At 62.0% G+C, this 27,032-nt stretch overlaps 2 protein-coding genes across 5 annotated transcripts; one reads left to right on the top strand and one right to left on the bottom strand.

Annotated features, from left to right (window-relative positions):
• Positions 1-173: 173 nt before the first annotated feature.
• Positions 174-13,023, bottom strand: ANKZF1 (ankyrin repeat and zinc finger peptidyl tRNA hydrolase 1). 3 transcript variants are annotated; one of them, XM_050916843.1, is made up of 16 exons: positions 12,932-13,023; positions 11,881-12,021; positions 10,980-11,122; positions 10,411-10,520; positions 9,587-9,689; positions 7,536-7,738; positions 6,861-6,976; positions 6,179-6,332; positions 4,593-4,815; positions 4,134-4,235; positions 3,623-3,766; positions 2,070-2,394; positions 1,427-1,538; positions 937-1,104; positions 753-823; positions 174-524 (listed from the first exon to the last, which is right to left on the bottom strand). In XM_050916843.1, exons 3-16 carry the CDS (start codon positions 11,104-11,106, stop codon positions 404-406), a joined length of 2,079 nt encoding a protein of 692 aa, XP_050772800.1. In that variant the 5' UTR covers positions 11,107-11,122; positions 11,881-12,021; positions 12,932-13,023; the 3' UTR covers positions 174-403. The 3 variants fall into 3 exon arrangements, with proteins under 3 accessions (XP_050772800.1, XP_050772802.1, XP_050772801.1); XM_050916845.1 differs by lacking the exon at positions 12,932-13,023 and adding an exon at positions 12,429-12,466; XM_050916844.1 differs by lacking the exon at positions 11,881-12,021 and having other exon boundaries at positions 12,932-13,001.
• Positions 13,024-13,121: 98 nt separating this feature from the next.
• Positions 13,122-26,542, top strand: ATG9A (autophagy related 9A). 2 transcript variants are annotated; one of them, XM_050916842.1, is made up of 15 exons: positions 13,122-13,210; positions 14,509-14,644; positions 14,980-15,023; positions 15,609-15,673; positions 16,051-16,212; positions 16,691-16,832; positions 17,944-18,692; positions 19,345-19,498; positions 19,908-20,087; positions 20,679-20,924; positions 21,301-21,518; positions 22,137-22,254; positions 22,653-22,875; positions 23,460-23,551; positions 24,206-26,542. In XM_050916842.1, exons 2-15 carry the CDS (start codon positions 14,542-14,544, stop codon positions 24,209-24,211), a joined length of 2,502 nt encoding a protein of 833 aa, XP_050772799.1. In that variant the 5' UTR covers positions 13,122-13,210; positions 14,509-14,541; the 3' UTR covers positions 24,212-26,542. The 2 variants fall into 2 exon arrangements, with proteins under 2 accessions (XP_050772799.1, XP_050772798.1); XM_050916841.1 differs by having other exon boundaries at positions 23,409-23,551.
• Positions 26,543-27,032: the final 490 nt, after the last annotated feature.

Raw genomic sequence — 27,032 nt, 5'->3', positions numbered from 1 at the left:
CGCTAACCACCCACTGCCTGGCTTGTGGGCCACAGGGAGCTGGAGCCGGAGCCGGAGCCCCAGCCCCTCAGGTGTTTGCACAGCACCACTGTTGGGCCCTCAGGGCAAGGGTGCCTGGTCCCTCCTCTCCCCCAGCTGCAGCCTGCTCCCCCTGCCCCAAAACAGGGCCCTGCCCCAGGGGTGGTGCTTGTCCCCCCACTCAACCCAGCCTGCGCTCTGATCCCCTTCCCCTCGAGGCAGAGGGCTGCCCCCTGGGCTGGGAAGGAGGCTCAGCCCCCCCGGGAGTGCCCAGTGCCTCTCCCTCTCCCCCTCCCCCAGCACACAGCAGGCAGGAGGTGACTGTCCGTTTCCACACACGCCCCCTTGTGCGTGGCAGCCCCCTGCCTTCCTGGCGGTGCGGGCGCTAGGGGGGGCCGGCACGGCCCCGGCGGTGAGTCTGCAGGCAGGCCGTGGAGCAGAAGGAGAAGTCAAGGTAGTGGAAGGGGATCCGGCCCAGCAGGGACTCCCCACACTGCCAGCAGCGCCTGCACAAAGCAGAAGGTACAGCATGGGCAGGGCCCTGCCAGCAACTGGAGAGGATAGCTGGCAGCCCCACCGGGGAACGGTGCCTCCCCGGTGCCCGCCCCGTATCTCCTCCCCTTAGTGCCACCCCAGCCCCCGCCCGCCCTGTATCTCCTCCCCCTGGTACCACCCAGCCCCTCCTCCCCCTGGGTACCTCCCCCCAGCAGGTTCAGTGCCCAGGGTCCCCTTACCTGGTGTTGGCGAGAGCCACGCCTGTGTCCTGCAGCTGGGCAGCCAGTCTCCGCTCAGCAGCGAGGGCCCTCTGAGAAGCAGAGAGCCGGAGCCTCAGTGAGTGGGGTGAGCCCTGGCTGGGTCTGAGCCGGGGCAGGGTGTCCCCCATGTGGGGACGGGGAGTCTGGGCACCCCAGGCCTCACCTTCTCTCGGTCTGGCAGGGCCGCAAAGCGCTGCTTCTCCTCCTGCTCCTGCGCCAGCCGCTGCTGCTGCTCCCTCAGCTCCTGTGCCCGCTGCTTCCGCTGCGTTTTCTGTGCCCGCTGCTTCTCCAGCCGCCTGGCCTCCATCTCCGCCGTCAGGGGCCCGGGCACCTAGGGCAGGATGGGCTTTGACACCCTGGGTGGGGGAGGTCCTGGCAGCCCCTCCCTGTCTCTGCTAATAGCCCCCACACCTGGCTTGCGCCAGACACGGACTGGGTTCCTCGCACTGCTCTCTCCCCCCAACTCAAGCGGGACAGGGGCAGCCGAGGGGCAGGGCCCCCGAGTGGGTGAGGGGGACCAGCCGCCTGGAGCCGAGTGTTGCTCCCCAGGGAGGGCTCAGGCACCCCGGGGTAGGGGGATGTGAGCTCCCCCCAGCTGTCCTAAGGTGCCAGGGAGGGATCTCAGGGCTGGAAGGGCAGCGGGAGGCACCCACCTTGGCCCGCCCGTAGTCGTACTTGGCTGGGTGATCCACCATGAACTTGCGGAAGACATTGCGTGTTGACTTGTCGGCAGAGACACAATACGGGGGCCGCTCCTGCCAGTCCCTGGGAGCCAAGCGGAGAGCGGCTCAGGGCCGGGATGGCCAGGGCTTGCTGCTTCCCTTAGGCAGGCTGCCCCCCTCCCACCCCCCGCAGGACAGGCAGTCCCACCAGCCGCTGGGGAAGGGGACCCCGCCCCACCCAGCTCCCAGACCAGCCCACCCGCCCAGCTTGCTAGATGCCCTGGGGCGGGGCAGGGGAGGGAGAGCTCAGTGGTTTGAGCATTGGCCTGCTAAACCCAGGGGTGTGAGCTCAATCTTTGAGGGGGGCACTGGGGCAGAATCTGTCAGGGACAGTACTTGGCCCTGCTGTGGAGGCAGGGGGCTGGACTCAAAGCCCGTTCAGGGTCCCTTCCAGCTCGATCGAGGAGATGGGTATAATATAGCGCTCTCTCTCTCTCTCTCTCTCAACAAGCTGCAGGCACAGGGCAGCTTCCCGCCGGCCCCAGGGCCCACCAGCAGGGCCAGGGAGCGCCCTCGGGGCCAGCCTTAGGGGTGGGTGACAGCCCAGAGTGCTGGGCTCAGGGGGTGGCTGTACCTGAGCGCAGGGTCAGCGCCAGCCTCCAGCAGCAGTCGGACAGCCGCCCCCTTCCCTGCCGCAGCCGCCACGTGCAGCAGGGTGAAGCCGGTCCCGTCGATGGGCTCGCTGAGCAGCGAGAGGAGCCCAGGGACTGCGTGGTTGGGCTCCGAGCCCTCACTCTGCACCCTGCCAGGGTGGCCTTGGGACTGCCCCATGGCACCATCCTCGCTGCCTGCTGGGGGTGCCCCGCTCTCTGCCACACCCAGGAGGCGCCGCAGCATCCCCACGTCCCCCGTCTTGCAGGCCGTGAACAAGGCGTCGCGGAGCTGGCCCAGGGGTGTTTCTGGCAGGAAAGGACAGATGAGATCACAGCCAGCCCCAGAGCCCCACCAAGCCCGAGCAGCACAGGGCCTGCACCTCTGGCACTGCCTGAGCTGGCTCCTTCCCAACCCCAAAGCCAGGAATCCCCCCAGGGAACAACCTGCTCAGGGACCTGCAGAGTCTGACCCACATGGCACACACCAGAGTGCCCCCCTCCCGTCACCCTGGGTGTGGCTAAAGCATGGTCCAGGCTGGCACTGGCCGGATGCGAAGCCAGTGAGAGACGCTGTGGTTAACCACCTGCAGGGTTAGCGAGGGGCACCAACTTCTCGTTTGTCCTGTCTCAGCTGGGCTCTCCCCAGGAAGAGAGACACCACGATCGCCATCTCTCCATAAGGGATGCAGACAGCACTCCCTACAGGTCTCAGTGCAAGGGAGCGTCAGTCATTTCCGGAGCTCTTCTCTGCACCTCTCCCGTTTTTCCACAGCCTACTTAAAATGTGGACCCCCAGAACTGGATGCAGGACCCCAAGGTCGGTCTCCCCAGGGCCATGTACAGAGGTAAAATCCCCTCCTCTCTACCCTGTTCACACCCCAAGGCTCACGTTAGCCCTTCGCTCAGCCCTTTACCACTGACCCCCCAGTCCTTTCCAAAGGCCCAGCTGCCAAGGTCCAGCCCCTACGGCATGGCATGGCCTGCAGCCCTTGCTCCCAGGGGTGGGCCTTTCCACCTGCCCATATCACAGCGCAGACTGGGCGAGCTGGATTGCTCTGTACGGTCACCGATCTGCCTCTTTGGCTCCCCAGCACCTGCTCGCACCCAGCAGCACATGGCAGGGTTGAGCTGGGGGGTGCTGGGGGTGGAGCAGCCTAAGCCCACGTAACCCCAACGTGGTACACATCGGCAGGGCAGAGACGGCAGCACGGCCTGGCCTGACTTACCTCCTTTCCCCCAGGGAGCAGGCTCTGCCCCAGGCCCTTCCTGAGGGTCTGTCACCGTCTCTGCTCCTGGCTGGGGTGAGGAGCCCTCGGGCTCTTCCTGGCCTCTTGGCCCCTCGGCAAGGGCCCGTGCTCCTGGAAGAACCAGGAGAGGGATAGAAACCGGGTCCGGGGCCAACACCTCCCTGCCATCCCGGGGGCGTGTAGCTGCCCCCAGCCCCAGAGGCAAAGGCAGGGAAGCCAGCAGCTTCTACCTGGTCATACAATGCCACCACCACACCAAAGGACACCCATGTTAGCCCCGTTCTCACCTCTCCCCACTTTGTCTTTCTTCCTCCTCTTCTTGTGGCTTCGCTTAGGTGTCACCTCAAACTCCCGGAGCTGCAGGGTGCTCAGCGTCACGTCCACCATCTCCAGCTCCCCAGCCTGGCTCTCCTCCTCCTCCTCCGACGGGGCTTTGGGGGAGACAGGTGAGATTGGGGCTGGTGGGCCCGCCCCAGTGCGCTCTGCCTGAGGCCCCACCCCTTCTCCGCAGGCGAATTGGGGAAAGGGCCCGCTGGGGATGACTGTGCCCGGATCAGGGCTGTCCACGATTGCCCCCCACCCCGTGCCCTGCGGCAGCACACTTATGGGGTGCCCAGATGCCTGGAACCTGCTCTCCCAAGGGGACCCACAAGGTTGGGGCACAAACAAGAGGCAGCTGCTGCCATACAGGGTCCGATGCTGGGTACCCTCCCCCATCCAGGAAACCCCCATGAGGGTAGGGGGAGGCAAGTCAGCCAGTGCCCTCCCCACGCGCCGGTGCCCTTCCCCCTCACTCACAGCTGGCGTCACCCTGCTGGGGCTCTTCCACCCGCGCACATGGCACTTTCCTCCAGCCCTTCCGGGGGAAGCCAACAAGATCCGCCACCACTGTGTCCTTCCCTGCAAGACGGGAGCCTTGTGTCCGTGGGCCGCCAGCTGGGCCCCGCAGAGACCATCCCCAGACAGAGCTGAGAGCCACCCCAGCCCCTTCCATAGCACATGGGGCATGGCAGGTGTTGCAGACAGAGTGTGTGGGGGGGGGGCATTGCAGCCAACCACCATCCCTGGGGGAGGAACACACTGCCCCCCATCTAGGAGAATTCCTCTGAAGTAGGCAGCTTGGCACTGCCACCCCGGCCTGGGCAGAGTCTAGAAGCAACGCAAGCCTGGCATGGTGGCCAGGGGAGCAGGCAATGGGGAAGCAGACCGCTCACACCTCGCCCCCCAGCACCAGTGTCCCCAGGCCCCAGTTCTCACCATACACCTGCAGGGTGGCCAGGGCCGCGTGCACCCGCAACACCTCCCTGAAGGTGGCTCTGCGGGTGCTGAAGGGGATGTTGCAGATGCGGGGGTCGTCCTTGTGCAGAGGGGGGTTCCTGCCACTGAAGAGCAGTGCCCGGTTGGCACAGGGGACACGCAGGAAGATGTGCTGGGCTCCCTGCAGATGCTGCACCCAGCTGGCCAGTAGGTCCTGGATGTCCTGGGGGTGGAAGGGGAGAGATCACTGCTAGCTCCCAGGCCGCACCTGCCAGCCCTCCTCTGCACTGGGGCATGGCCAAGCACAGCCAGCCCTGTGCAGCTGTGGGGTGCTTGGGCCATCGGGACGGGGACTCAGGCATACAGCTTAGGGGTTCTGACATTATCAAGGCATCAGTATGGTGCTCGAAGCATTGTGGAACACCAGGGTGTACGTGCAGGATCCCCCATGTGCTGCCCCCCAGCCTAGGGACAGTGGGGACTCGTTAACCTTAACGACTGCTCTGATGCCTAATGGGTACGCGAAGGGGCTTGGCTGAAGCCAGGCGCGGGTCTTCTCCACAGCCGCTTTGGAGAGTGGGCACTTCCCAGAGGCCGAGGTGACAAAGCAGGAGTCCTGGGGAGAAGCTTTGGAGAGAGAGACCCAGGAAGCCAGAGCAGGAGAGGCACAGGGACAGGCAGGTTTTGCAGCAGGGGGCCCGGTGGGACCCCCCCCCCCCCGAGGACTGTGAAAGCAGCCTGGCCATGGCGGGGAGAGGGTGCCGGCCGGGAAGTGAAGCCAAGCTCTGCAGCAGGAGGATGCTGGACCCTGAGGACCAGGGCCCTACAGAGTGCGCCGCAGTGGGGAGGAAGCTGGGGCAGGGAGATGTGAGGAGGGATTATCGGTTCGGTCTAGATCTCATGCTGTGAAGTGAAGAGCAGTGGTGGGGTAGGATCCTGTGTGGGATGCGTGGGGGTGACCCCAGAGCAGCTGGCCCATGGAGGTCTGCCAGGGGTGGAGTTTAAGCGATGAGGCATGTCTGAGGGGCCAGCAGTGGTCCCTGGGGGCTGGGCAGGGGCCTGTAAGGTCTCAGCTCTCGGGAGGGGGCGCTAGAGAGGGCTCTATTTCCATTGTGCACCGGACACCCCAAGCCAGGGCTGCGCCCAGACTGTTCAGATGCCAGCGTTTGAACCCCTCACAGCAGTCTGGGGAGCTGGCCTGGGATTGGGAGGTGTTATCCCTAAATGCCTCTCAGGCACTGCCAGAGAGCCTGGGGAGGGAGCACCATGAGGTAGGGGAGAGGGACCCCCAAGCACAGGGGCACCTATCTCATGCCCCAGCCCCTAAGCAGAGGGACTGAAAACCAGGGCGGCATCCCTGTACCAGCCCCCCGGCCAGCCGCCCGTGCCCCCTCCATCCCCACTCCCAGGCACTCCAGCCATAGGACACACCCTGTCCTGCCTCTACCCATGGAGCCAGCTGCAGCCAAGGCCTTGGAGGGGCTGCTCATGGCCTGGGCACCCCCCACCCAGAGGCTGCCCCAGAACTGTGGCGTGGCCAGCAGCGAGGGCCCAATCCTAAACTGGGCCCAGGCGCTCGCCCCCACCTTGAGCAGAGCTGCCTCGTTGTACCGCCGCAGCGAGGCGCCGGCCGATTTGGGCATGGAGGCCTGGCCCTGGGCATCGCGCACTCCTTGCACCGTGCCCCGGCGGGCACGCACCGTGTACCGGTGGAAGGTCTTGTGATCCAGCACCTCAGGCCTGGGGGAGAGAAACTTCAGAGCGGGCCAGGGCAGCAGGACCGTGGGGGAACAGGGCCTAAACCCCACTCAGGGAGGGCAGGCCTGGCCATGGGTCTGTGCAGCACACATTGAGCTGGGTGTCAGGACTCCTGGGACCCGGTGAGCCCCTGCCCCTGCCTCCGTACAGAAGGGAAATGAACACTCCTCTTCCAGCCAGAGCACACTGCCAGCTTCGGGGGATGGACAGGCACAAGAAAGGAATCCCAGGAGCTGCTGCCGCCACCAGGGGCCCGTGAAGGTTCTGGCAGTGCCACATGTCCCTGGGGAGAGGAGAGACACCTTCTGGGCCAGCCCCCACAAGCAGACAGGAGGCAAGGGCTCATCTCACCACGTCCCCTCTGATCCCCTCTGCCAGGGGCAGACATCCCCAAACCACTTGCAAGCCACAGAGCACTCCTTCCCACGCCAAGGCCCTCACAGGATTCTGCCCACTGGAGCAGGAGACCCTGCCCTAGCCCCATGCTCAGGGCCAGCCTGGGACACTCACCCCCTGAAGACGGCTCCTGCGAAGTGTCCACCGCCTGTCATCAGGATAACCCAACAGGTTCCTGCGCCCATGCTCTGCAGAGATGCCACCAGCTCTGCCTGCTGCTCACCACCGCCCTGGCACAAGGAAACCCTCCTGTTAGCAGCCTGGCAGCACACACCCTCCCTGGCCATCAGCTGCCTCCCCGTTGGAGCCGATGACCCAGCAGGCTTTGCCAGCTGGGAGCCATTAGCCAGGGGCTCTGCAGGCAATGAGGGAAGGGGCAGTCTGGGGGCTGACCCATGTGGCAGGGGCTGGGCAGGGAGCAGGGGTTGCCCCTGCCTGCTGGGGCCAGACAGGTGATCATGGCAGCAGCAGCAGCTCCCATCTGAACAGAGCTCATCAGGCACCAAGTAAAGCCTTGGTTCTGCCCGGATGAGCTGGGCCTGGGCCCAGACCCCACCCCCTGTACCTGGGCAAGAACCCTCTCGCTCAGCCAAGATCCCGACAGAACTGGTGCTCGACTCCCCTGCACATGTGTCCAGCTGCCCGCAGGATCACGGGGACAAGGAGGGGTCGGGGTCCCAGCCAAACTCCATGTGCCGGCCCGACAGGGCTATCCCGGACCACGACCTGCTCCAGGACCTCCGGCAGGTCACCAGGGATGGGACTCAGCACTGCCGGGCCATCACTTGCCTTCTTACTGCCCAGCACACAGCGGTAGGCGGAGAGCAGCTGGCCCTGGGAGTTGCGGAACAGGACCTTAGCCGAGCGGATGCCTGGGCGGAGGCTCTGCTGGCTGCTCCCTGGGTCCATGTGGTCTCGGGGAGGGAGCAGATCGGACTCGCTGCCTGAATCGGAGTCATCAGAATCGGACCCAGAGATGCTGGAGACGTCACCTGCAAACCGGGCAGGAGGGGGACAGGGGTGTTAGATGCTAAGGCGCCCGAGGAAGGCACGAGCCCTAAAACGAAGAGGAGGGCACAACTCCCAGTCCACTAGGATCACAGAGCCCACGTCCTCTACGTCCCAGCTGGAGACTTAAGAGATCCCCCGAATGTCCACTGCCCCCTTTACTCCCCCCACAGCCTTCTAGGACACGTGCGATGGCCTCTTGCAGCCCAGCCAATGTGAACAGTGTGGAGACAGCCCATCTGATGCTCCAAGGGTAGCAAGCCAGGCAGATGCTGTAGAGGGAGTGCACCACGTTATGGGGGGAAGCAGGATCCTGGGGTGGGAGAGGAGTGAGTGTTTGAGGGTGGAGGCGTCTGCAGAACATACGGTTCTCACTGAGGTACCCGCCCATGGCCTGGCCCCACTCACCAGGTCAGAGCCAACCAGCTCCAGGGGGCAGAGGGGCTAGAACCAACCTCACCACAAGAGCGTAAGAACAGCCAGACTTGGTCAGACCAAGGGTCCATCTAGCCCAGTATCTTCCGACAGTGGCCAGTGCCAGGTGCCCCAGAGCGAATGAACAGAACAGGGAATCAAGTGATCCATCCCATCCTCCATTCCCAGCTTCTGGCAAACAGAGACCAGGGACACCATCCCTGCCCAGCCTGGCTAATAGCCATTGATGGACCTGTCCTCCAGGAACTTCTCTAGTTCTTTTTTGAACTTGTTATAATCTTCGCCTTCACAACATCTCCTGGCGAGGAGTTCCACAGGTTGACTCTGTGTTGTGTGAAGAAGAACTTCCTTTTGTTTGTTTTAAACCTGCTGCCTCTTAATTTCATTTGGTGACCCCTGGTTCTTACGTTATGAGGAGGAGTAAATAACACGTCCTTATTTACTTTCACCACACCTGTCATGATTTTATAGACCTCTATCATATCCCCACCCCCCACCCTTAGTTATCTCTTTTCCAAGCTGAAAAGTCCCAGTTTTAATAATCTCTCCTCATACGGCAGCTGTTCCATCCCCCTAATCATTTTTGTTGCCCTTTTCTGAACCTTTTCCAATTCCAGTCTCTCTTTTTTGAGACGGGGCGACCGCATCTGCAAGCAGTATTAAAGATGTGGGCATACCATGGATTTATACAGAGGTAATCTATGATATTACATGACAGGACCTGAACTCATCCCAGAGGAGCCACCCACATGGGGCAGGAAAACAAGGGGACCTAGGAAGCAGGCAGCTGCTGGGGAGAAGGTAAGTGTGATTGGTGCTCGGAGCTTCTCCACCCAGTCAGGTGCCACCAGAGAGGCTTCCTGCAGCCTGTGTCCCTGCTGAAGGGCTGCGGTGATGGGGTGTGCCACACATTTGATGCCCCCACCACACTGTCATCTCTCCATCCAAAGAAGGCATCCTCTTTGGGAAGAAAGAAGCAGTGAGTTTAGACCTCCAAGAGCTACCTAGAGAGGCCACCCCTAGGATCAGCTGCTAGTGGAACCAACAAGAATTGATCCTCCAGCAGGTAGAAAGGCCAGGAGTGGGCAAAACCCTATCAGGGCCCAGCAGGCAAGATAAAAACAGCCAGCTACTTCCTTCAATGGCCAGTTCTGGGTGAGGACGGGGGAGGAAGGATTGCTCCAGCTGATCCCAAAAGCTGGTCTGGTCAGGGGCCCAACCCCAACCGCACCTTTGGATTGAGTCAGTGACAGATTGTTTTATGTTGCAGAATTTACAGCACAGGTGACACCTGGAGTTGGATATCAACTGGTAATTAAAGGGTGCTTGCTTCATGCGGCACTCCACCAGCTCAAGCAAGCCAATGACAGCAGCCCTTCCCGTCTGTCCCCACTCACCTGCACGGGTCTTCTCCTCAAACTCCTCTGCTGTGAGTGCCTGGCGCCCCAGTAAACGCTGTTTCAGGTTAAAGCGGTGCCAGTCCAGGCGGTAATGCTCAGTCTGGGGAGGAAACGGAGTGAGAAGGGGCATCCCATACTGATGATCCCCCGGATCAGATGGATGGAAGCGCACCAACCCACACCCCTGGACTGGACAGCGCAGAGTTCTCCTCAGCCAGATGCCAGCCTGCCGGAGACTTGGGAATCAGCAGAAGTTGCCTTGCTTTTCTGGCATGTCATGGTCACTGGTTAGCTAATGCCCTTACTGCCAAGTTCCCATCCTGCCCCCAAGGCTGCAGAGACATGGCACCAGCTTTATAAGAGACAGTCTGACCCCCTGGGCCAGGGCTTTCCAGCGTGTGGAAGCTGGTAATGTGGCTACGCCAGAGCACCCAGACCCTGCTCACCTGAGAGCTGCATCCGCAATTTACCAGGGGACTGAGGAATGCACTTGATTGGCTTAAAATAGAATCAATTGCAGCCTCCCTCATCCTATGGGGGCGGTTGATGGAAGCTACAAAGCCCAGCATGCAATACTCCACCTCGTGACAGGTGGGTAAGCCCAAAATGGAGCACTGCATTTCAGGACCAGTAGTCTCTGGGCTGCATCTCTGCGTATCCAGGCCACAACTACAGAGCTCCATGGTCCACATTTTGGCCAGTCACATACCCATTTCACAGCACTCTGCTTCCCCAGCTCCCTACTCACTCACAGTGCTGCCTGCTGGTGGCAATGGAAAACACACCACCCATCTGCCTCCACCCCTCAGGCTGCTGCCTACCTGCTCCTCCCTGCTGTCAAACACCCGGGAGCAGGATGAGCAGCACATCCGGTCCGATATCTCTGGGACCCCTTGGGCTCTCTCCTCCCCATCGGCCACCACTGGCTTCTCTGAAAGAGGGAGAGGAAGTCAGGGAAGATATGCCACTTCCATTGGAGAGGGACAGAGGGCTATAGGTCAGACAGATCACTCCAAAGTGTGGCTAGAGCAAAGGGTGAAGAGTCAGTTTGACTGTTCCTGACTCTGCCACCCACTTGATGCATGGCCATGGGCAAGTTACTTCACCTCTGTGCCTCAGTTTCTCCACCTGTAACACAGGGATGATACCGACCCACCAAACAGGATTAGTTTCAGCATGTGAAGTGTTTTGCGCTCCTCAGGCTGAAGCCTCTTGCCTGGGGCAAAGCAGCTCACAACCAGAGCCCATCACTCCACCAAGCCCCAGAGAGTGGGATACCCCCTAGGATTGGACTGCAGTGAAATCTCCCTACACTCTCCTGCCCTCCCCAGGAAGCCCCTTGGCTGGCTCTACTGCCCCTCTAGCCAGCTCGCTGGCCTTTAGATACTACCTTGCGTTTTGGCATAACAGTCTGTGGACAGCAGGTCCTCTGAAGAGCAATTGACGAGGGAGAGGCCATGCAGGAAGGTGGGATCCTGGGCAGCCTCAAACACAGACCTGACCTCGAGGGGCTGCATTGCTTCCAGCAGGAGTCTGAAGAAGGAATGAGAGTGAGTTAGGGAGAGCCATTGACAGGCTCCTGTGATCCGGCAGGGGATGGGCAGGAGCAAAACTGCATTTGGCATCATGCCTTGGAGCACACAGTGGATGTGCAGATGGGCCATGGCCAGCCTGCTCCAGCACAGGCAGTTGTGCCGCCCCGTTAGCTGGGGGACACGGGGCAAAGAGCCAGCGGTGCTGCTCTTGGCAATAAAGGTCTCCCTCCAGGGCAGGGCCGCTGGCTTTGGAGTGAAAGGTCCCAAGTTCTAGCCCTGCAGCCATGTGACCAGCAAGCCTGCCAAGGGCTGCGCCACAGACACCAGGCACTAACCGCACCGCGAGGCCAGTGCCCCACCGCAGACCTGCCAACTCTTGGGAGTTGGGATTTCTGAGTAAGAGAAGGCTCACATGGCAGGATGTTTTTTTCCAGACAAACAGGAGTTACCGGGCCCTGAACAAAGGAATGTGGTTCCTCCACCAGGCAGCTAATTACAAGATACTTTCAAAGACAATGAGAATTCATTTACACCTCAGATAAACAAAGCTGTCAAGCTAACAAGAAACAAGAGCCTACACTCCAGCAGGGAGGAGAAACTTCTTCTGACATAGAAAGGGTGGGAGGGCAACCCACAAATAAACAATTGAATCAACTTGGAGAAAAAAATGAGGAGTCCTTGTGGCACCTTAGAGACTAACAAATTTATTTGAGGACAAGCTTTCGTGGATAACCCACTTCATCAGCTTTATTTTACCTTGAAATCCTGTCAGTCACCCCGGGCGTGACTGGGGCTCCAGCTGTCAGCCCAGGCGGCTGCTCCCCTGCTAGCCTGGGAAGTGGGAGAGGGGACCCCACTGCAGTCCTCCCCCTCCAGGTCTGGGGAGGGTGAAGAACCCTAAGGAGCAGAGGTGAGACTAGGGACTGCAGTGAGGAGGGGGAGGGCTGTATTGATGGGGGTTCTGGGCAGATGGAGTGAGTGCTGGGAGGGTGAACTGAGGGCAGTGGGAGGCAATGGAGGAAGGAGACTGAACTGAGGGGGGTTGGGTGGGGAGACAACGGGGGAGGCTGGGGGACAGGATAAAGTGCTGGGCAGGAGACAGCAGATGTGGGGGTGAGAGCTCCTGCAGCCGGATATCAGGGGGTAGCCGTGTTAGTCTGTAGCCACAAAAACAAGGAGGAGTCTGGTGGCCATATCCAGCCCATGTGGGGGAGCAGGCGACACTAATTGTCCCTCACACGCAGCTTGGGGGGGGGGGTCGAGACTGGCCAAAAACACACAATTCAATCTGGGTTAAATTTCACAATTTAGGGGCCCATCTCTGGGTTTCTGAGGGTCCGACGCACGATTCTCGATCTCTGAAGGTGGCAATGTGGTTAGAGGGGTCAGCGCAGGCCAGGGACGGCCCACAGGGACCATGTGCCCTGACTGCCCAGCACAGCCTGGGGGATCCCACACCCCCCATTGGCCAGGGGATCCTGGGATTTCCCCATTGGCCAGGGGATCCCACACCCCCACATTGGCCAGGGGATCCTGGGATTTCCCCCCCATTGGCCAGGGGATCCCGGGGATCCCGTCCCCCCCCATTGGCCAGGGGATCCTGGGATTTCCCCCCCATTGGCCAGGGATTCTACCACCCCCTGTTGGCCAGAGAGGCCAGGGGATCCCGGGGATCCCGCCCTTCCCCCCATTGGCCAGGGGATCCCAGGAATCCCGCCCTTCCCCCCATTGGCCAGCAGTTTCCGACCATGCCCCCTACGGGGCCGGCGGGGCGCTGAGAGCCCCAGGCCGCGGGGGCGGCGCTCACCTGTCCCGGGGGGCAGCGAAGACGGTAGCGCCTCGCCCGGAAGCCAACGACAGACGTGCCGTACGTCACATCCGCCCCACTACGGAGCGCAGTGGAGGACAACCCTGTAGCCCCGCCCCCGCCTCCTCCCCCCACCCACGGATTGGCCCCCGCCGCGCCGCCCGCAGGCCCCGGTTGGCCGCCGGAGCCGCCAGTTCAGAGGCAGTGACACAGGAGGCGGCGGCGCGGCCTGGCGCTGGGAGGGGGCGGCTGCGGCCGGTTACCGGGGAGACCGGGCAGGTGAGGGGGGCTCCGTGCGCCAGAACCCAGGAGTCCGGCGGGGCTCGGCCCGGGCGGGGGCTCCCGGCCCCGAAGGGCTGTTGGGTCGGCGGGGCCCGAGCCGTCCGGTCCGGCCCCCCCGCAGCGCCCCGCGCTCCACCCGGTCCGGTCCCCCCGCGCTGACCCACCTCTCTCTGCAGCGCCCCGCGCTCGTGCAGGGCCGGCTTTAGGCTGATTCAGCCGATTCCCACAGCCCCACGCTCCATGCTGGAGCTCGAGGCCCTTTAAATAGCGGCCAGAGCCCTGGGATAGCGGGGGGCTTGGGGGCTATTTAAAGGGCTGGGGCTCCAGCTGCCTCTGCTGCACCCCCTGCCCTGCCCGCACCAGCCCCGCTCCCCCTGCCTGCAGCCAGCTCTGCACCCCGTGCCCACAGCCAGTCCCTGTCAAACCCCCTGCCTTGTCTCCAGCCAACCCCTGCCACACACCCCTGTGCCCTACCCAAAGCCAGCCAGCCCCCACACACTGCTGCCCGCACCAGCCCTGCACACTCTGCCCGCCCTGCCCACACCCAGCCCCACACCCCTGCCCTGTCTCCAGCCAGTCCCTGCTGCACCCCCCTGCCTGAAGCCAGCCAGTTCCGCACTCCTCTGTCTCCAGCCCTGCCAACCCCTGCTGCATCCCCCCGCGGCCCTGCCTGAAGCCAGCCCACCCCACACACCCCCTGTCTCCAGCCAGCCCTGCACCTCTTGCCCTGCCTGCAGCTAGACCCTACCTCCAGTCAGCCCCTGCCCTGCCTCCAGCCAGCCCCATGTCTGCTTGTGCCCTGCAGTTCCCAGGGCAGTAACCCTGCACACCTGCTTCAATGAGGGGGGCAGGGAGCAGCTGGGACACACACATGTGCACACCCGCAGGGAGTGGCAGGGACCCACACATGTGAAATGGCGGTCACTAATAAGCAATCAACAGCATATATGATGCAATGTACATAATATATAATTGTATTATTTATATAGTTATGGAAAGTAAATAATACATGAAAGAAATGAAAGGCTTTTTTTTCCACCATTTTTTTTTAGTCATCCCTGCCAGGGCCCCTCGGAAAATGTTCGAATTGGGCCCCGCACTTCCTAAAGCCGGCCCTGGCTCCATGCAGCCCAGTCCAGTCGCCCCGCACTGACCCACCTCTCTCTGCAGCGCCCTGCGCTCCATGCAGCCCGGTCCGGTTCAGTTGCCCCACACTGACCCACCTCTCTCTGCAGTGCCCTGTGCTCCATGCAGCCCTGTCCGGCTCCCTCACGCTGACCTATCTCTCCCCGCAGCGCCCCGCGCTCCATGTGGCCCAGACCGGCGCCATGATGCACTTCGACACGCAGTACCAGCGCCTGGAGGCCTCCTACAGCGACTCGCCCCCGGGGGAGGAGGATCTGCTGGTGCACGTCCCCGAGGGCAGCAAATGTGAGCGGGGCCCGGGGGCGGCTCGTCAGGGTGGGGAGATTCCCCTTCTCCCGAGTCCTTCCCTCCCTTGGCGGTGGGGTCCCTCTCTGTGCCTCTGTGCATTGGCCACTGCTCCAGGCCAGACACCAGGTCTGATGTGGAGCAGTGACTCCTGTTCCGTGCACTGTGTAAACCCAGGAACAGCCCTGTGGGGTCTGGGGGGACCCAGCCGCTGTGTGCTCTGGGATGTGTCACAAGGGTAACTAACCAGCAGCAACCAACTGCCCCCCCGCTGCTGGGCAAACCGCTGCGTAGCGAGCCCCACTCACCCCCTTTGCCTCCTCTCTTTCCTGCAGCTCCCTGGCATCACATAGAGAACCTGGACCTCTTCTTCTCTCGCATATCCTTGCTGCATGCAGGGGGACAGGAGGCGGCTGCTCCAGCCCAGCATCAGCTTGACACAGTCTGTGCGTTTAGCGCAGGTCCCATCTCATCTGGGGCTGAATTGCTCCCTGCCCCATGGAGTGGTGTTTCCACCCCTTCCCTTGGGAGAGGGGGCTGTAGGGGGATAGAAATGGGTCCCTCCAGCCCTTTGATGATGGCCTCCTGCCCGTTCTCTGTCGCTCTGATTGCTAGGCTCTGGATATGTCTTTACCTCCCTCTGTGCTGGCCAGGTCCTGCCCTTGCAGACTTTGGAAAGGGCTCAGGGGGGTCTGTGAATGGAGTGTTCACAGTCCCGTGCTGGGGTGTGGTGGGAGGGTTGGGTTTCTGTGACAGGCTAGTGTTACCTGGCATGGAGGCCAGACCCCAAGAGCATTTTGTAGTTAAGCAGAGAGTGCATTTGCCTTGCGGCCATCCGTCCTGACTGGTGGCTAGGGGGTGGCTTGGCATGGGAGGGGTTTTCTGTCAGCTGGTGGAACGGGGGCTCAGCTGGTGGCTGGAAAGGAGAGGTTGCCAGGCTGTTCTCCTTGACTGCAGCTCCCACGTCTATAACCTGCATCAGAAGAACGGCTTCACCTGCATGCTGATTGGCGAGATCTTTGAGCTCATGTATGTCTTGAGTGCCCCTGCTCTGGGGATGGGGAGGCCAGGGAGGGGGCAGGTTCTCCCCATGCTCTCACTGCCGTTGCAGTGAAGGGCCTTGGGCCCCAGTGTTTCTGCTATCCCTGCACAGCCATGGCTGAGAGTTCGGTTTCAGGGGGTGAGGTGGGATGCGGTCAGAGCCACTCCACTTTCAATCAGGGCCTGTCTCCCTCTCTTCTTTTTTGGCCATCTCCATCCCCAGGAATTTGTCTCCCTCTCCTCAGAATCTGCCCCTGTCATGCCACAGGCTGTGGGGTGTGACCCAGTAGCCACTCCTGGCTGTGGTATGTTAGGAGTTGAGGGCAGAAGGAGCATGTCCCTCATGGCTGCTGCCTTTCCCACAGGCAGTTCATTTTCGTCGTGGCCTTCACCACCTTCCTCGTCAGCTGCGTTGACTATGACATCCTGTTTGCCAACAAGATGGTGAATCACAGCCAGCATACCAGCGAGCTTGTCAAGGTGACACTGCCAGATGCCTTTCTGCCTCCCAGCGTGTGCAGCGCAAGGTAAGGGCAGCAGCCGCACCTCCGCCCCCAGCCCTGGCAGCCTGCCACCCTCCAAAGGCCATGTTAGTGCGAGCTATCCAGACAGGAGCTAAAGATCCAGGACTTCTTCTGGAAGGAGGACAGTGGGACTGGCCAGACCTCACCCACAGGCAGTACACAACCCTTGTCCTCATCGTCAGTCAAGGCATGTAGCCTGCCAAGATTACAAGTCCCTGGTTTGCCTTGGGCTGAGTGGCCAAGCCCCGTTGTACTCTGGGCCATGTAATCCCCAGGAGTTGCATCTCTGGGTATGTACTTGGTGTTTGATGGCAGTGTTGCTGTGTGCTGTTACACAGCTGGTGCATCCCTCCCCAGATGTGGCTACATTCTGGTGGTGGGTGAAGCGACAGTGCATATAGCTTGGGCTCTTGTGGGATGAGGCTCGGCCGTGGGGCATGCCGAAAGGTAAGCGTTGCAGTGAGTCTCTTCTCCCTTGCAGAATCCAGCAGAACGGCTTTCTCATTTCCATCCTGGTGATAGCGGGGGTTTTCTGGATCCATCGACTCATCAAATTTATCTACAACATCTGTTGCTACTGGGAGATTCACTCCTTCTACATCAATGCCCTCAAAATCCCCATGGTGAGCAACCCTGGGGCTGCAGGACTGGGCTGTTGTGGCTGAGCAGGGAGCTCCCAGTGCCTCTACCTCCAACTCGGGGCTGTCTTGCTGAAGCTGTAGGAGAGGGTTTCACCTGACCATTGCCCTCGGGGGTTCTGGTCTCTCCCTCTTTCGGACCTCCCTTGGGAGTTACATAATCCAGTGTAGCTCCTTACAGCTTGTTTTCGGGCAAACTCGCCCCTGCACAGTGTGTGTGTCTGGGTGTGTCACAGGACAGCTGTGTTCTGCTGACTTATCTGCCTGCCAATCACTTTGCTTTATAACCTCTAGGCTTTTCTTACCATGCTCACAGCAGTGTCCCAGCCTCAGCGGTGTAAAGCACTTTATTCTCATGCCTTCCCTGGGAGGGGGGCAGGGTCTCTACCCCATGTACAGGTAGGGAACCTGAGGCACAGAGCAGCTAGGCATTGCCCAAGGCCATGGGGGAGTCTGGCAGAGCTGGATATTGAGCCCTGAGTCCCAGCCCAGGGTCTCCCTCGGAGAGAACTTGGGTAAGTCGAGTAACAGCAGGATCCTTTACATTAATGTTTTGCAAGACCATAAGCCTGTGGAACAGGGCAAGACCATAAGCCTGTGGAACAGGGCAAGGGCCTGGGATCGAACACCTGGGTTCTCCTCCCCACGGGGCACTGGGCACGTCCCATCACTTCCCCATCTGAGAAGGGGGAAGCTGGGAAGGGCTCGGAGCTCTCGGTGGGTCGAGTGCCTCGGTGGTAACAGAGACATCAGAGCGCCCCCCTTTGGGTGCGTGTGGCGATGACCTGTGTAGTTCTCTAGCTCTTTCCTGCCAGCCCAGGAGGGGTGAATGAGGCTCCCCGCTCCCGTCCCCCCCTGCCCCCGAGGGCTGCGTTTATTTTTCACTGGGAACCCCAGAGCAGCACACAGCAAGCGTCACGCTGAGCTGGGTGCAGCATAGATGGGAGACTGGAACTCCCAGCATGCAGCATGGCCTGAGTCTGTGGATCGCTGGAGCAGTGCATGCTGGAACCTGTAGTTTCTATTGCATCGTTGCCCGGTGGGCCCTTGTTGGTCTCCCCCAGATTCTAACACTGCCTCCTCTCCTCCTGGCCAGTCCAACCTACCCTATTACACCTGGCAGGAGGTGCAGGCTCGCATCGTGCAGATCCAGAAGGAGCATCAGATCTGCATCCACAAGAAGGAGCTGACGGAGCTGGACATCTACCACCGCATCCTGCGCTTCAAGAACTACATGGTGGCCATGGTGAACAAGTCGCTGCTGCCCATCCGCTTCCACCTGCCCGGGCTGGGCGACACGATCTTCTACACCCGCGGCCTCAAGTACAATTTCGAGCTCATCTTCTTCTGGGGGCCTGGTTCGCTCTTTGAGAACGAGTGGAGCCTCAAGGCAGAGTACAAGCGGGGCGGCAACCGCCTGGAGCTGGCCGACAAGCTGAGCGGCCGCATCCTCTGGATCGGCATCGCCAACTTCATCCTCTGCCCCCTCATCCTCATCTGGCAGATCCTCTATGCCTTCTTCAGCTACACCGAGATCCTGAAGCGGGAGCCGGGGAGCCTGGGCGCCCGCTGCTGGTCGCTCTACGGCCGCTGCTACCTGCGCCACTTCAACGAGCTGGACCACGAGCTGCACTCCCGCCTCAGCAAGGGCTACAAGCCGGCCTCCAAGTACATGAATTGCTTCATCTCCCCCCTGCTCACCATCGTGGCCAAGAACGTGGCCTTCTTCGCCGGCTCCATCCTGGCCGTGCTCATCGCCCTCACCATCTACGACGAGGACGTGCTGGCTGTGGAGCATGTCCTCACCACTGTCACCCTGCTAGGCGTGGGCGTCACCATCTGCCGGTGCGACGGGCTGGCACGGCCTGCCTGCCCTGGGGGCAAGGGCGGGCTGCGAGTCTATCCTTGGGCCACAAGTGAACATAAGTCTGCTTAGGGTGGCCCAGGACTGGAAATGGGGAGCAGTGGGTCAGGCCAGGAGTGAAGGGCACTGGCAGAAATCTTGGGGTGGGTAGGGAAGGAAGAGCCTGGGGCCAAAGTGCTGTGTGTGTTTGGGGCGGGGGTTGCATATCAGGACTGAGGGGCATCGGCAGAGCTGGGGAGGCAGAGGCTGGGGTAGCAGGGAGCTGGGCTTTGGGTCAGGACTGAGGGACACCAGCAGAGCTAGTGTGGGGCACATCTGGGGTAGCAGGGGACCGTGGGTTGGGACTGAGGGACACCAGCAGGGCTGGTGGGAGGCAGGGCTGGAGTAGCAAGGGATTGCAGATTGGGACCATGAGGCACTGGGAGGGCTGGGGCAGGGGCAGGTCAGAACTGATGGGCATTGGCAGGGCTGAGGTAGCAAGGGGCTGCAGATCAGGACTGCGGGGCACTGGCAGGGCTGTGGGAGAAGCTCTCTCAGCCTTTCTCTAGGCATGATCTGCCCCCGGCATGAGATTTCGGGCTGAGGTTCTCTGGGAAGTGCCGTCCGTCCCATCCTTGTCCTGCCCCCCTGCAGGTCCTTCATCCCAGACCAGCACCTGGTGTTCTGCCCAGAGCAGCTGCTGCGGGTGATCCTGGCACACATCCACTACATGCCCGACCACTGGCAGGCCAACGCCCACCGCTACGAGACCCGGGATGAGTTTTCTCAGCTCTTCCAGTACAAAGCGGTGAGCCCTGCCCCCCTGGCTAGCTTGGACCCGGGGCAGGATTGGACTGGCTCCTGCGCGCCTCTGCTCAGCTAGGGGCACTCGCGGTGCCCGGGGGGACAGGCTGGGGTCTCTGACACACGGGTGCCACCTCAGGGCCGCTGTCTGTCGGGCTGCGATGCCCGGAGAGAGGCTGGTGCATGCGAAGCGGCTGGACTGGGGACCTGCGTGTGCTTCCCTTCCCAGGGCCGTGGGTGGGATGGTTCCCCAGAGCAAGGGATGTGGGTGCGGGGGGGATCGTTGGTCAGCTGGGGGCAGAGTGCTAGGGGGGCGATACTGACATGGGGCTGCTGTTCTGGGAACGTTCCCTGGGTGGCCCCTTGGGCTGCTCTCAGTGCTGCCTGCCGAGCGCCCCCCTCTCCCTTCCCAGGCGTTCATCCTGGAGGAGCTGCTGAGCCCCATCGTTACCCCCTTGATCCTCATCTTCTGCCTGCGGCCCAAGTCCCTGGAGATCATTGACTTCTTCCGGAACTTCACCGTGGAGGTGGTGGGCGTGGGCGACACCTGCTCCTTCGCACAGATGGACGTGCGCCAGCACGGGCACCCGGCGGTAGGGCCCGCCTGTGGCACGGTCCCTTCCCCCTCCCCCCACACTTGAGGGGGCCTGCCCGTGGCTGGAACCGAGGCGTGGTGACGTCCCCCACGGAGTTCTGCCAAGCAGCCCCTACTGAGAGAGCTCTTACAGCCAGTCCCAGAATGCATGGTGGCCAGGCTGCACCAGTCGAGCTGGCGCGTTGCATGCTGAGGCCTGCAGTCTTAGTGGGCTGTTGTTGCAGTCTCGTATCTAACATCCGGGCACGCTCCGTGGGGTGTCCCGTTCAATGGGTGCGTGAGCCCAGCTGGCCAGGTGAGGGCTTGTGCCCTGGAGTGGGGGCATGTGATGCTACCCCGGGCGCTGGAGGGCCCTGGAGCTGGGCGTGCTGGGCTGTGGCGCGTCTCCTCCAGTGAGCAATGTCCCAGGCCATCTGCGGGAGGCCGAGCTGCAGCTGCTGGGGGGTTCCTGGTGTTGTGCATTGATGGGTTTTGTGTAGCCTGGCCCTTTGGGGCTCCCTAGACCCCCCGGTGGGTGTGTGGCAGGCCCTGGGGGGGTCCAAGGGTGGGTTTGGAGTGGCCCCCCTCACCTCGCCTGTGTGCTTTGCAGTGGATGTCAGCGGGGAAGACTGAGGCCTCAATCTACCAGCAGGCTGAGGATGGCAAGACTGAGCTGTCCCTCATGCACTTCGCCATCACCAACCCCAAGTGGCAGCCGCCCCGCGAGAGCACAGCCTTCATCGGCTTCCTCAAGGAGCGCGTGCTGCGTGACAGCAGCGTGGCGCTGGCCCAGCAGGCCGTGCTGCCTGACAACGCCCTCTTCACCTCCATCCAGTCTCTGCAGTCGGAATCCGAGGTGTCCTGGCTGCGATGGGTCGCGGGTGGGCAGGAGAGGAAGGGGCTCTGGTGTCCCAAGGCTGCCTGGAGGGCAGGGGTCTTGCTAGCCCAGCGGGGCTGGCTCAGACGGCCGGTGCAGTGAGTTTGCTGAGTCTGAACTGGACTTGGGTTTCCAGGGAGGACTGGGCAAGTCTCCGAGGCTGTCAGCATGTGATCAGGCCGGAGGGACCACCTCTGAGGGGTGTGGGGGTGGAGTGTTCTGGGGTTCTGCCCTGCAGCATGGGGGCACTATAGGATCTGGAGTTCCCCTGAGGAGCTGGGTTGGGGAGGGGCCCCGTCCTGTTGTCTGGTGGCTGCGTGTCCAGGGCTGTGACTCCCCTCACTTCCCATTGCAGCCTCACAGCCTGATTGCCAATGTGATCGCGGGCTCCTCGGCCCTGGGGTACGTGAGCCACGAGCTGCAGGCCTCTCGCCAGCTGTCTGAGGTGGCCTCTGCCCTGCGCTCCTTCTCCCCACTCCAGTCTGCCCAGCAAACTCACAGCGGCTTCCAGACATCTGGGTCCCACGTGGAGGGGGCACCACCTCGGGCCCACAGCACCATGACGGCTTCTGGGTAAGTCTGCTGAGCTGTGCCAAGTCACCTACTCCGTGATCAGGGACTTTGCAAAGCCCAGGCTCTGCTCCTGAGGTGCTGGGTGCCCCTCGTGTGCCTGAGACCGAAGGGATTGGTTCACTGGGCCTGTGCTGCTCACAGTGCCTCCTGCTGGCACGCTCTGCGGTCCGTTCCTCGCCCACATGCGGGGGGAGTCCCTGCAGGGACAGGGAAACGGGGCTGCTCTGAGCCCTCCCATGCACTGGAGCAGGTTACACAGGTGGCTAGAACAGGAATTGCCCCCGAGGGTTGACTCTGTAAGTGAGTGCTCCGCCCCAGGAGGGGGCGCTAGAGCACTCCTGCTCCCCTGTGATGGGCTCTGTGGCCCTTTGGGGGGTGCCTGTGTTGGAGCTGGACCCCACTGAGCAAAGCCCATGTGTGGGGTGCAGAGGGGGGCCCTTTCTAAACCCAGTGCAGGCCGTGGGCGAGGTGGCACCATGGACACCCCATAGTCCAGCAATGCAGTGGGGCTGGGCAGGGGATCAAGAAGGGTTGTGTGGATCTGATGTGGGGCCTGCTGGGCCATGCCCCTGGGCAGCAGACCACCTCCCCCAGCCCTTCTCTGTGTCCCGGCTGCAGCACGGATGCCAGAACAGCGAGCTCGGGGAGCAGCGCCTGGGAGGGCCAGTTACAGAGCCTGATCCTGTCGGAATACGCCTCCACCGAGATGAGCCTGCACGCACTCTACATGCACGAGGTGAGAGGGCAGCTCGTGAGGGGGCTGGCTGCCGAGGCAGACTCGCGGCACGGGGGTGCAGGGCGGCCTGGCAGCTGGAGAGGGGTGTGCTGTACCCAGGGGGTAAGGGAGATCCCACAAAGGCAGCCAGGCCCATATCCTTCCCCTGCAGGGCTGTCTCTGCAGGTCCCCGCATGCCACCCCAGAGCGCAGGAGGGCCTGGTGCAGAACGCCTCCCATCCTGCATTGGAGTGGCAGAGGGAGCAGTGGCACCGGGAGCTGGCCATGCAGGGGGAGAGGGAAGGAGCCAGAACTACTATGGGGCTGCCACAGGAGCTCCTGCAGGCTGGATGTGGGGTGGGGCTGCAGCTCTGTCGCCCTCCCTGCTTGGCTGACCCGCCCCGTTGTGTTGTGTGCAGTTGCACAAGCAGCACACGCAGACAGAGCCCGAGCGGCATGTGTGGCACCGGCGGGAGAGTGACGAGAGCGGGGAGAGTGCCCCGGAGGAGCCGGATGCTCAGAAGGGAGCCCCCGCCATCATCCCCCGCTCTGCCAGCTACCCCTTCTCCTCGCCGCGCCAGGCTGTGGAGGAGTCAGCCACCCTGCAGACGGGCTTCCAGCGCCGATATGGCGGCATCACAGGTTCGTGCTGTGGGACTCCCCTCCAGACAGCATCCCCCACTCCAGATGGAGCCTGGGAGCCTCCCCACACATTCCCTGTCCTGCAGGCCAAGGGGCGCTGCCTGTGGAACGTGCTGTGGGGCCACACACTGGTTTGTCATCGTCGGGTCACTGGGTAATTGTTTAAACGCCAGTGAAGCATTTGAGATTCCCCCCCACATGCCAGGAGATTGGCTGGTGCAGGTGCCACTGTGCGATAGCGCCTACAGGAGGCTCCCAGGAGCCCTGCTCATCCATGGCTGGCAGGGTGCGTGTTCAGGAGAGTGCCATGGGCTCCCGCTGTGATGTTCCTGTGTCACCCTGCGTGCTGTGGGGAGGAGCTGTCGGCTGGGGAAGGCTGCACAGGCTCCCACTCAGTAACAGCCCCTCCCTCTCACTTGGAGGGTTAGACAGATTGGCTTAGAGCCCCCTGAGTGGTGCCCTGCTGGGAGCTGGCACCAGAGCCTGTCTCACCTGCATCTACGCGTTTTTCTGACTCTGTGCCCATGCCACAGATCCGGGCACAGTGCACAGAGCCCCGTCGCACTTCTCCCGCCTGCCTCTAGGGGGCTGGGCTGAGGACGGACAGTCGGCACGACACCCGGAGCCGGTTCCAGAGGAGAGCTCGGAGGATGAGCTTCCGCCTCAGATACACAAGGTACGGCCCAGGCGCCCGGCTGGGGCTTGCGGTGTGAGCAGGGCATTACTGTCCTGGGGAGTAACTGGGTGGGCAGGGGCTGGTGGCGGGCCAGTGGCGGTAACTCCCTTCCCAGGAGAGATTAGAAAGGCGGAAGCTTTTCAGCTCGGAAAAGAGCTGACTAAGGGTGTCTCTGGTAGAGGTCTATAAAATCGGGACCGGTGTGGAGAAGGTGAATTGGGAAGTGTTATTTACCCCTTCCCATAACACTGGAGCCAGGGGTCAGCCAGTGACATTAACCGGCAGCAGGTTTAAAACAAACAAAAGGAAGTACGTCTTCATACAACACAGAGACAACCTGTGGAACTCCTCGCCAGGGGATGTTGTGAAGGCCTAAAGTATAAGTGGGTTCAGAAAAGAACTGCATGGGTCCAGCAATGGCTATTAGCCAGGATGGGTAGGGATGCAACCCCTTGCTCTGCATGTCCCTGGCCTCTGATTACCAGAAGTTGGGAATGGGCGACAGGCTGGATCATTTGATAATTGCCCTGTTCTGTTCATTCCCTCTGAAGCATCTGGTTCTGGCGCCTGTCAGAGGCAGGGCACGGGGGTGGATGGCCTCTGGCCTGACCTGGCATAGCCGTTTCTAGGTAATGGCATGGCTTTTTCCTCCAGGTGTAGCTCTGGGGGTGAGGATCTCGTGGGATTCCGGACTCTGGAGCAGCCTGGGCAGCAGGACCTAGGGTCCCGGTCCCCTCCACTGTCCCGCAGAGGTGGGGCGGGCAGAGGTGCCTAGCGCTGGCGTTCATGCTGAAGGGACAGAACCACCATGTCAGCGCCTTGCGGTGGAAGCTTCTGTACAGACGTGTGTCAAGCCAACATCACTCTGACTCGTACTCATGTTGGGTGAATGCGTGTGTGAGTACATACGTGTATCTGTGTCCGCATATGTGTTGTCCGTGTCGGAGGGAATCGGCCAAAAGCTGCACAGATTACTGCAGAGCCTACGCGAGGCCAGCGACCCGCAGCTGGCAGGGGAGAGCTCCGCGGCTGCCAGCGGGTGAGGCTACTGTGGAGTCCCTGAGCAGAGCCAGCGATGCCTCTTCCACAGTCCAACTAAAGACCCTCCTTTGAGCTGTAGCCGGCCTGGCCCGCCTGGGTTCCCGCCAGGGGAGGGACGCATCAGAATCTATTTTTGTAACGAGGGTGGAGAGTTGGGTTCCCCTGAGGACGCGCATGCTGGAGTCCGACCCCTGCTGGGGCCTTTACAAGGCCGCGCCCTCCCCCAAAGCCCAGGCAGCTCCATGTGTTCTGGCTCCGACCTGTCCTGTCCATGGTGCGGGGGGTGCCACTGCTCCTGGCACAGTGCTCCCCCCAAGTGACCCCACTTACTGCTATTGTCCATGGGTCCGAGCGCCTCAACCCCTCTAGCCTCAGAGCACAGACAGCCTGGGCAGCAGCAGAGTGAGCCTCCCGGGTGCCGAAGTCCTGCTGTCTCGCAGCTAGAGGGGAGCTCCAGCTCCAGGGCCTCTGCTGGGCCTGCTGGCCAGCGGGCTGCTTCTCATACTGGCCCTGGCCCTCTGGGAACTAACCACGCCACCCCCAGCAACCTCCCCTTGGACGGCAGAGCAGGGGGGACAGGGGCCCCCTCGGTCAACACTAATGGTGCAAGTCAAAGGAAAGAATCAGATGACTCAAGTAGCTTTGTTCCCCCCACCCCACCCGCTGCTCTGGGGAAGCCCAGCCCAAGGGGAAGTCTGGCCTGGGCCCCTAGCCTGGGACTGGACCCCTTGCTGGGGAGCTGTGGCCAGGCTGTGCCTCCCTCCTTGTAAATCATTAGCACAGGGGCGGGGGCAGCTCGGGCCAATCAAGGTTATTGAGTGACAGCGGCAGCTCCCAGAGGCCAGTGTAACTCTCCCCCCTTCTCCCTGCATCGCCCCCAGCCCTGCTTCTGTGGGCCTCAGGCCGGGGCCCCCTGCTCCCACAGCGCTGAGCCCAAGCTAAGGGTCAGCCCCACTGTGCTCTGCACTGAACGGCTGCGGGGCAGGACTCCTGGGGTGTCTCCCTAGCTCTGCCACTGGCTTGCTGTGTGATGGGGGTGGGTCTCTTGGCTGACAAGCTCCCCTGCAGCCCGGGCTGCTCTGGAATCCTTCCTGTCGGGCAGAGCACTGACTATTCCGGGGGGTGGGGGTGGGGTCTTTTAATACCGCCACCTGGTTCTCCTCAAGGGGCTTGGGTCCCCGCCTTTCCGTGGGGCAAGCCCTGAGCTTCTCTAGCCCAGCCTATTGGTGCTTTACAGGTTTGATGAGGGACAAAGCACTTCAGTGGCCTTTGAAACAGGGCAAGTCTCCAGCAAACCAGCGCCAGGCCAGCCCCTCTGCCCTGGCGCCTGGAACAGGCAGACCTCAGGCTCCCTTCACAGCAGAAACCAGTCGTGGCCAGAGCGCAGCCTGCTGGGCTGCTGCCCCCTGCAGAGGTGCAGCCCTGCGAGAGGGCAGGGCCCAGTGGGCAGTTAGTTCTGTCTCAGGCCAGTGTGGCTGGGGCTACATGCTGGGAAATGTCGTTCCTGGGTCGCACCTCTGCATTAATGGCTGTGCCGTGTACAAACGGGCTAGGCAGAGCTTGTCCTCCCCTGCCAAGGCTCCTTGGGGGATGCACTCAGCCCGGAGCTCCTGTTCTTAGCACAGGGTCTCCAAGCCTGAGCTGGAGCCCCCACCTGAGAGCTCTGAGCCCCGGGGAAGACTGGGCCTTTCTGAAGGGGTGACTGGCAGCTGCTCCGGGCTGCGACTCCTGGAGGTGAGGCCTGGAGCAGCCGGAGAACCTTGCCACGTGCTGTGCTTGTGTCTGTCTGTTGCCTGTGTGCATGGCAAGCTGCCCTCCCCTCCTGTTCCGTTGTGACACCAGCGGGGGGGGTGTGGGCGCGGAGCTGTTTGGGCATGTGCTGACTAGCCGAGCTCGCGCCCCTCGCTGGGAGCAGTAGAGCCATTTAATAAAGAGGGGGCGTTTCATTCACGCTGGTGTCTGGCCCTTTGTGGGAAGGGGAAGCTGCTCACCCTGGGGACTGGGAATCCAGCCGTATCTGAGCTGCTCACAGGGTATGTGCCCCTGGAAGCTGCCCTCCTCTGGGTGTGCAGGGCTATCCAGCCATGAGCTCAGGGTGGGAGCTGGGCTCTGCTGGAGCCTGGATCGAGCTCAGGGCTCTGGCTGTACCCTGGGGGCAGAGCAGGGCCTGGCTCGGCAGGAACACCCGAGAGCTGCAGGGAGCAGAGGGGGGGCTCTGATGTGCTTCTCTGGGTGGAGGGCTAGAAACACTGTCCTAGTCTGTGCCCTGGAGCCCAGCTTGGCTGTGGCCTGTCCTGTTTCTCTCAGCCTGCTTCTTAGGGAAGGTCAGCAGTGCTGGGCCACACCAGACCTCCTCCCAGGGCCCAACCAGCACCCAGTACGCAGGCTAAGGCTGCTCTGCTGGGGCTCGACCTGGGGGGATTCATACTACAGCCCCCTC

The sequence above is a fragment of the Gopherus flavomarginatus genome, chromosome 10 (assembly GCF_025201925.1).
Source record: "Gopherus flavomarginatus isolate rGopFla2 chromosome 10, rGopFla2.mat.asm, whole genome shotgun sequence".
NCBI classification, from domain to species: Eukaryota; Metazoa; Chordata; order Testudines; family Testudinidae; genus Gopherus; species Gopherus flavomarginatus.
The sequence above is the reverse complement of the archived record's forward strand: the minus strand, read 5'-3'. Positions and strand labels throughout refer to the sequence as shown.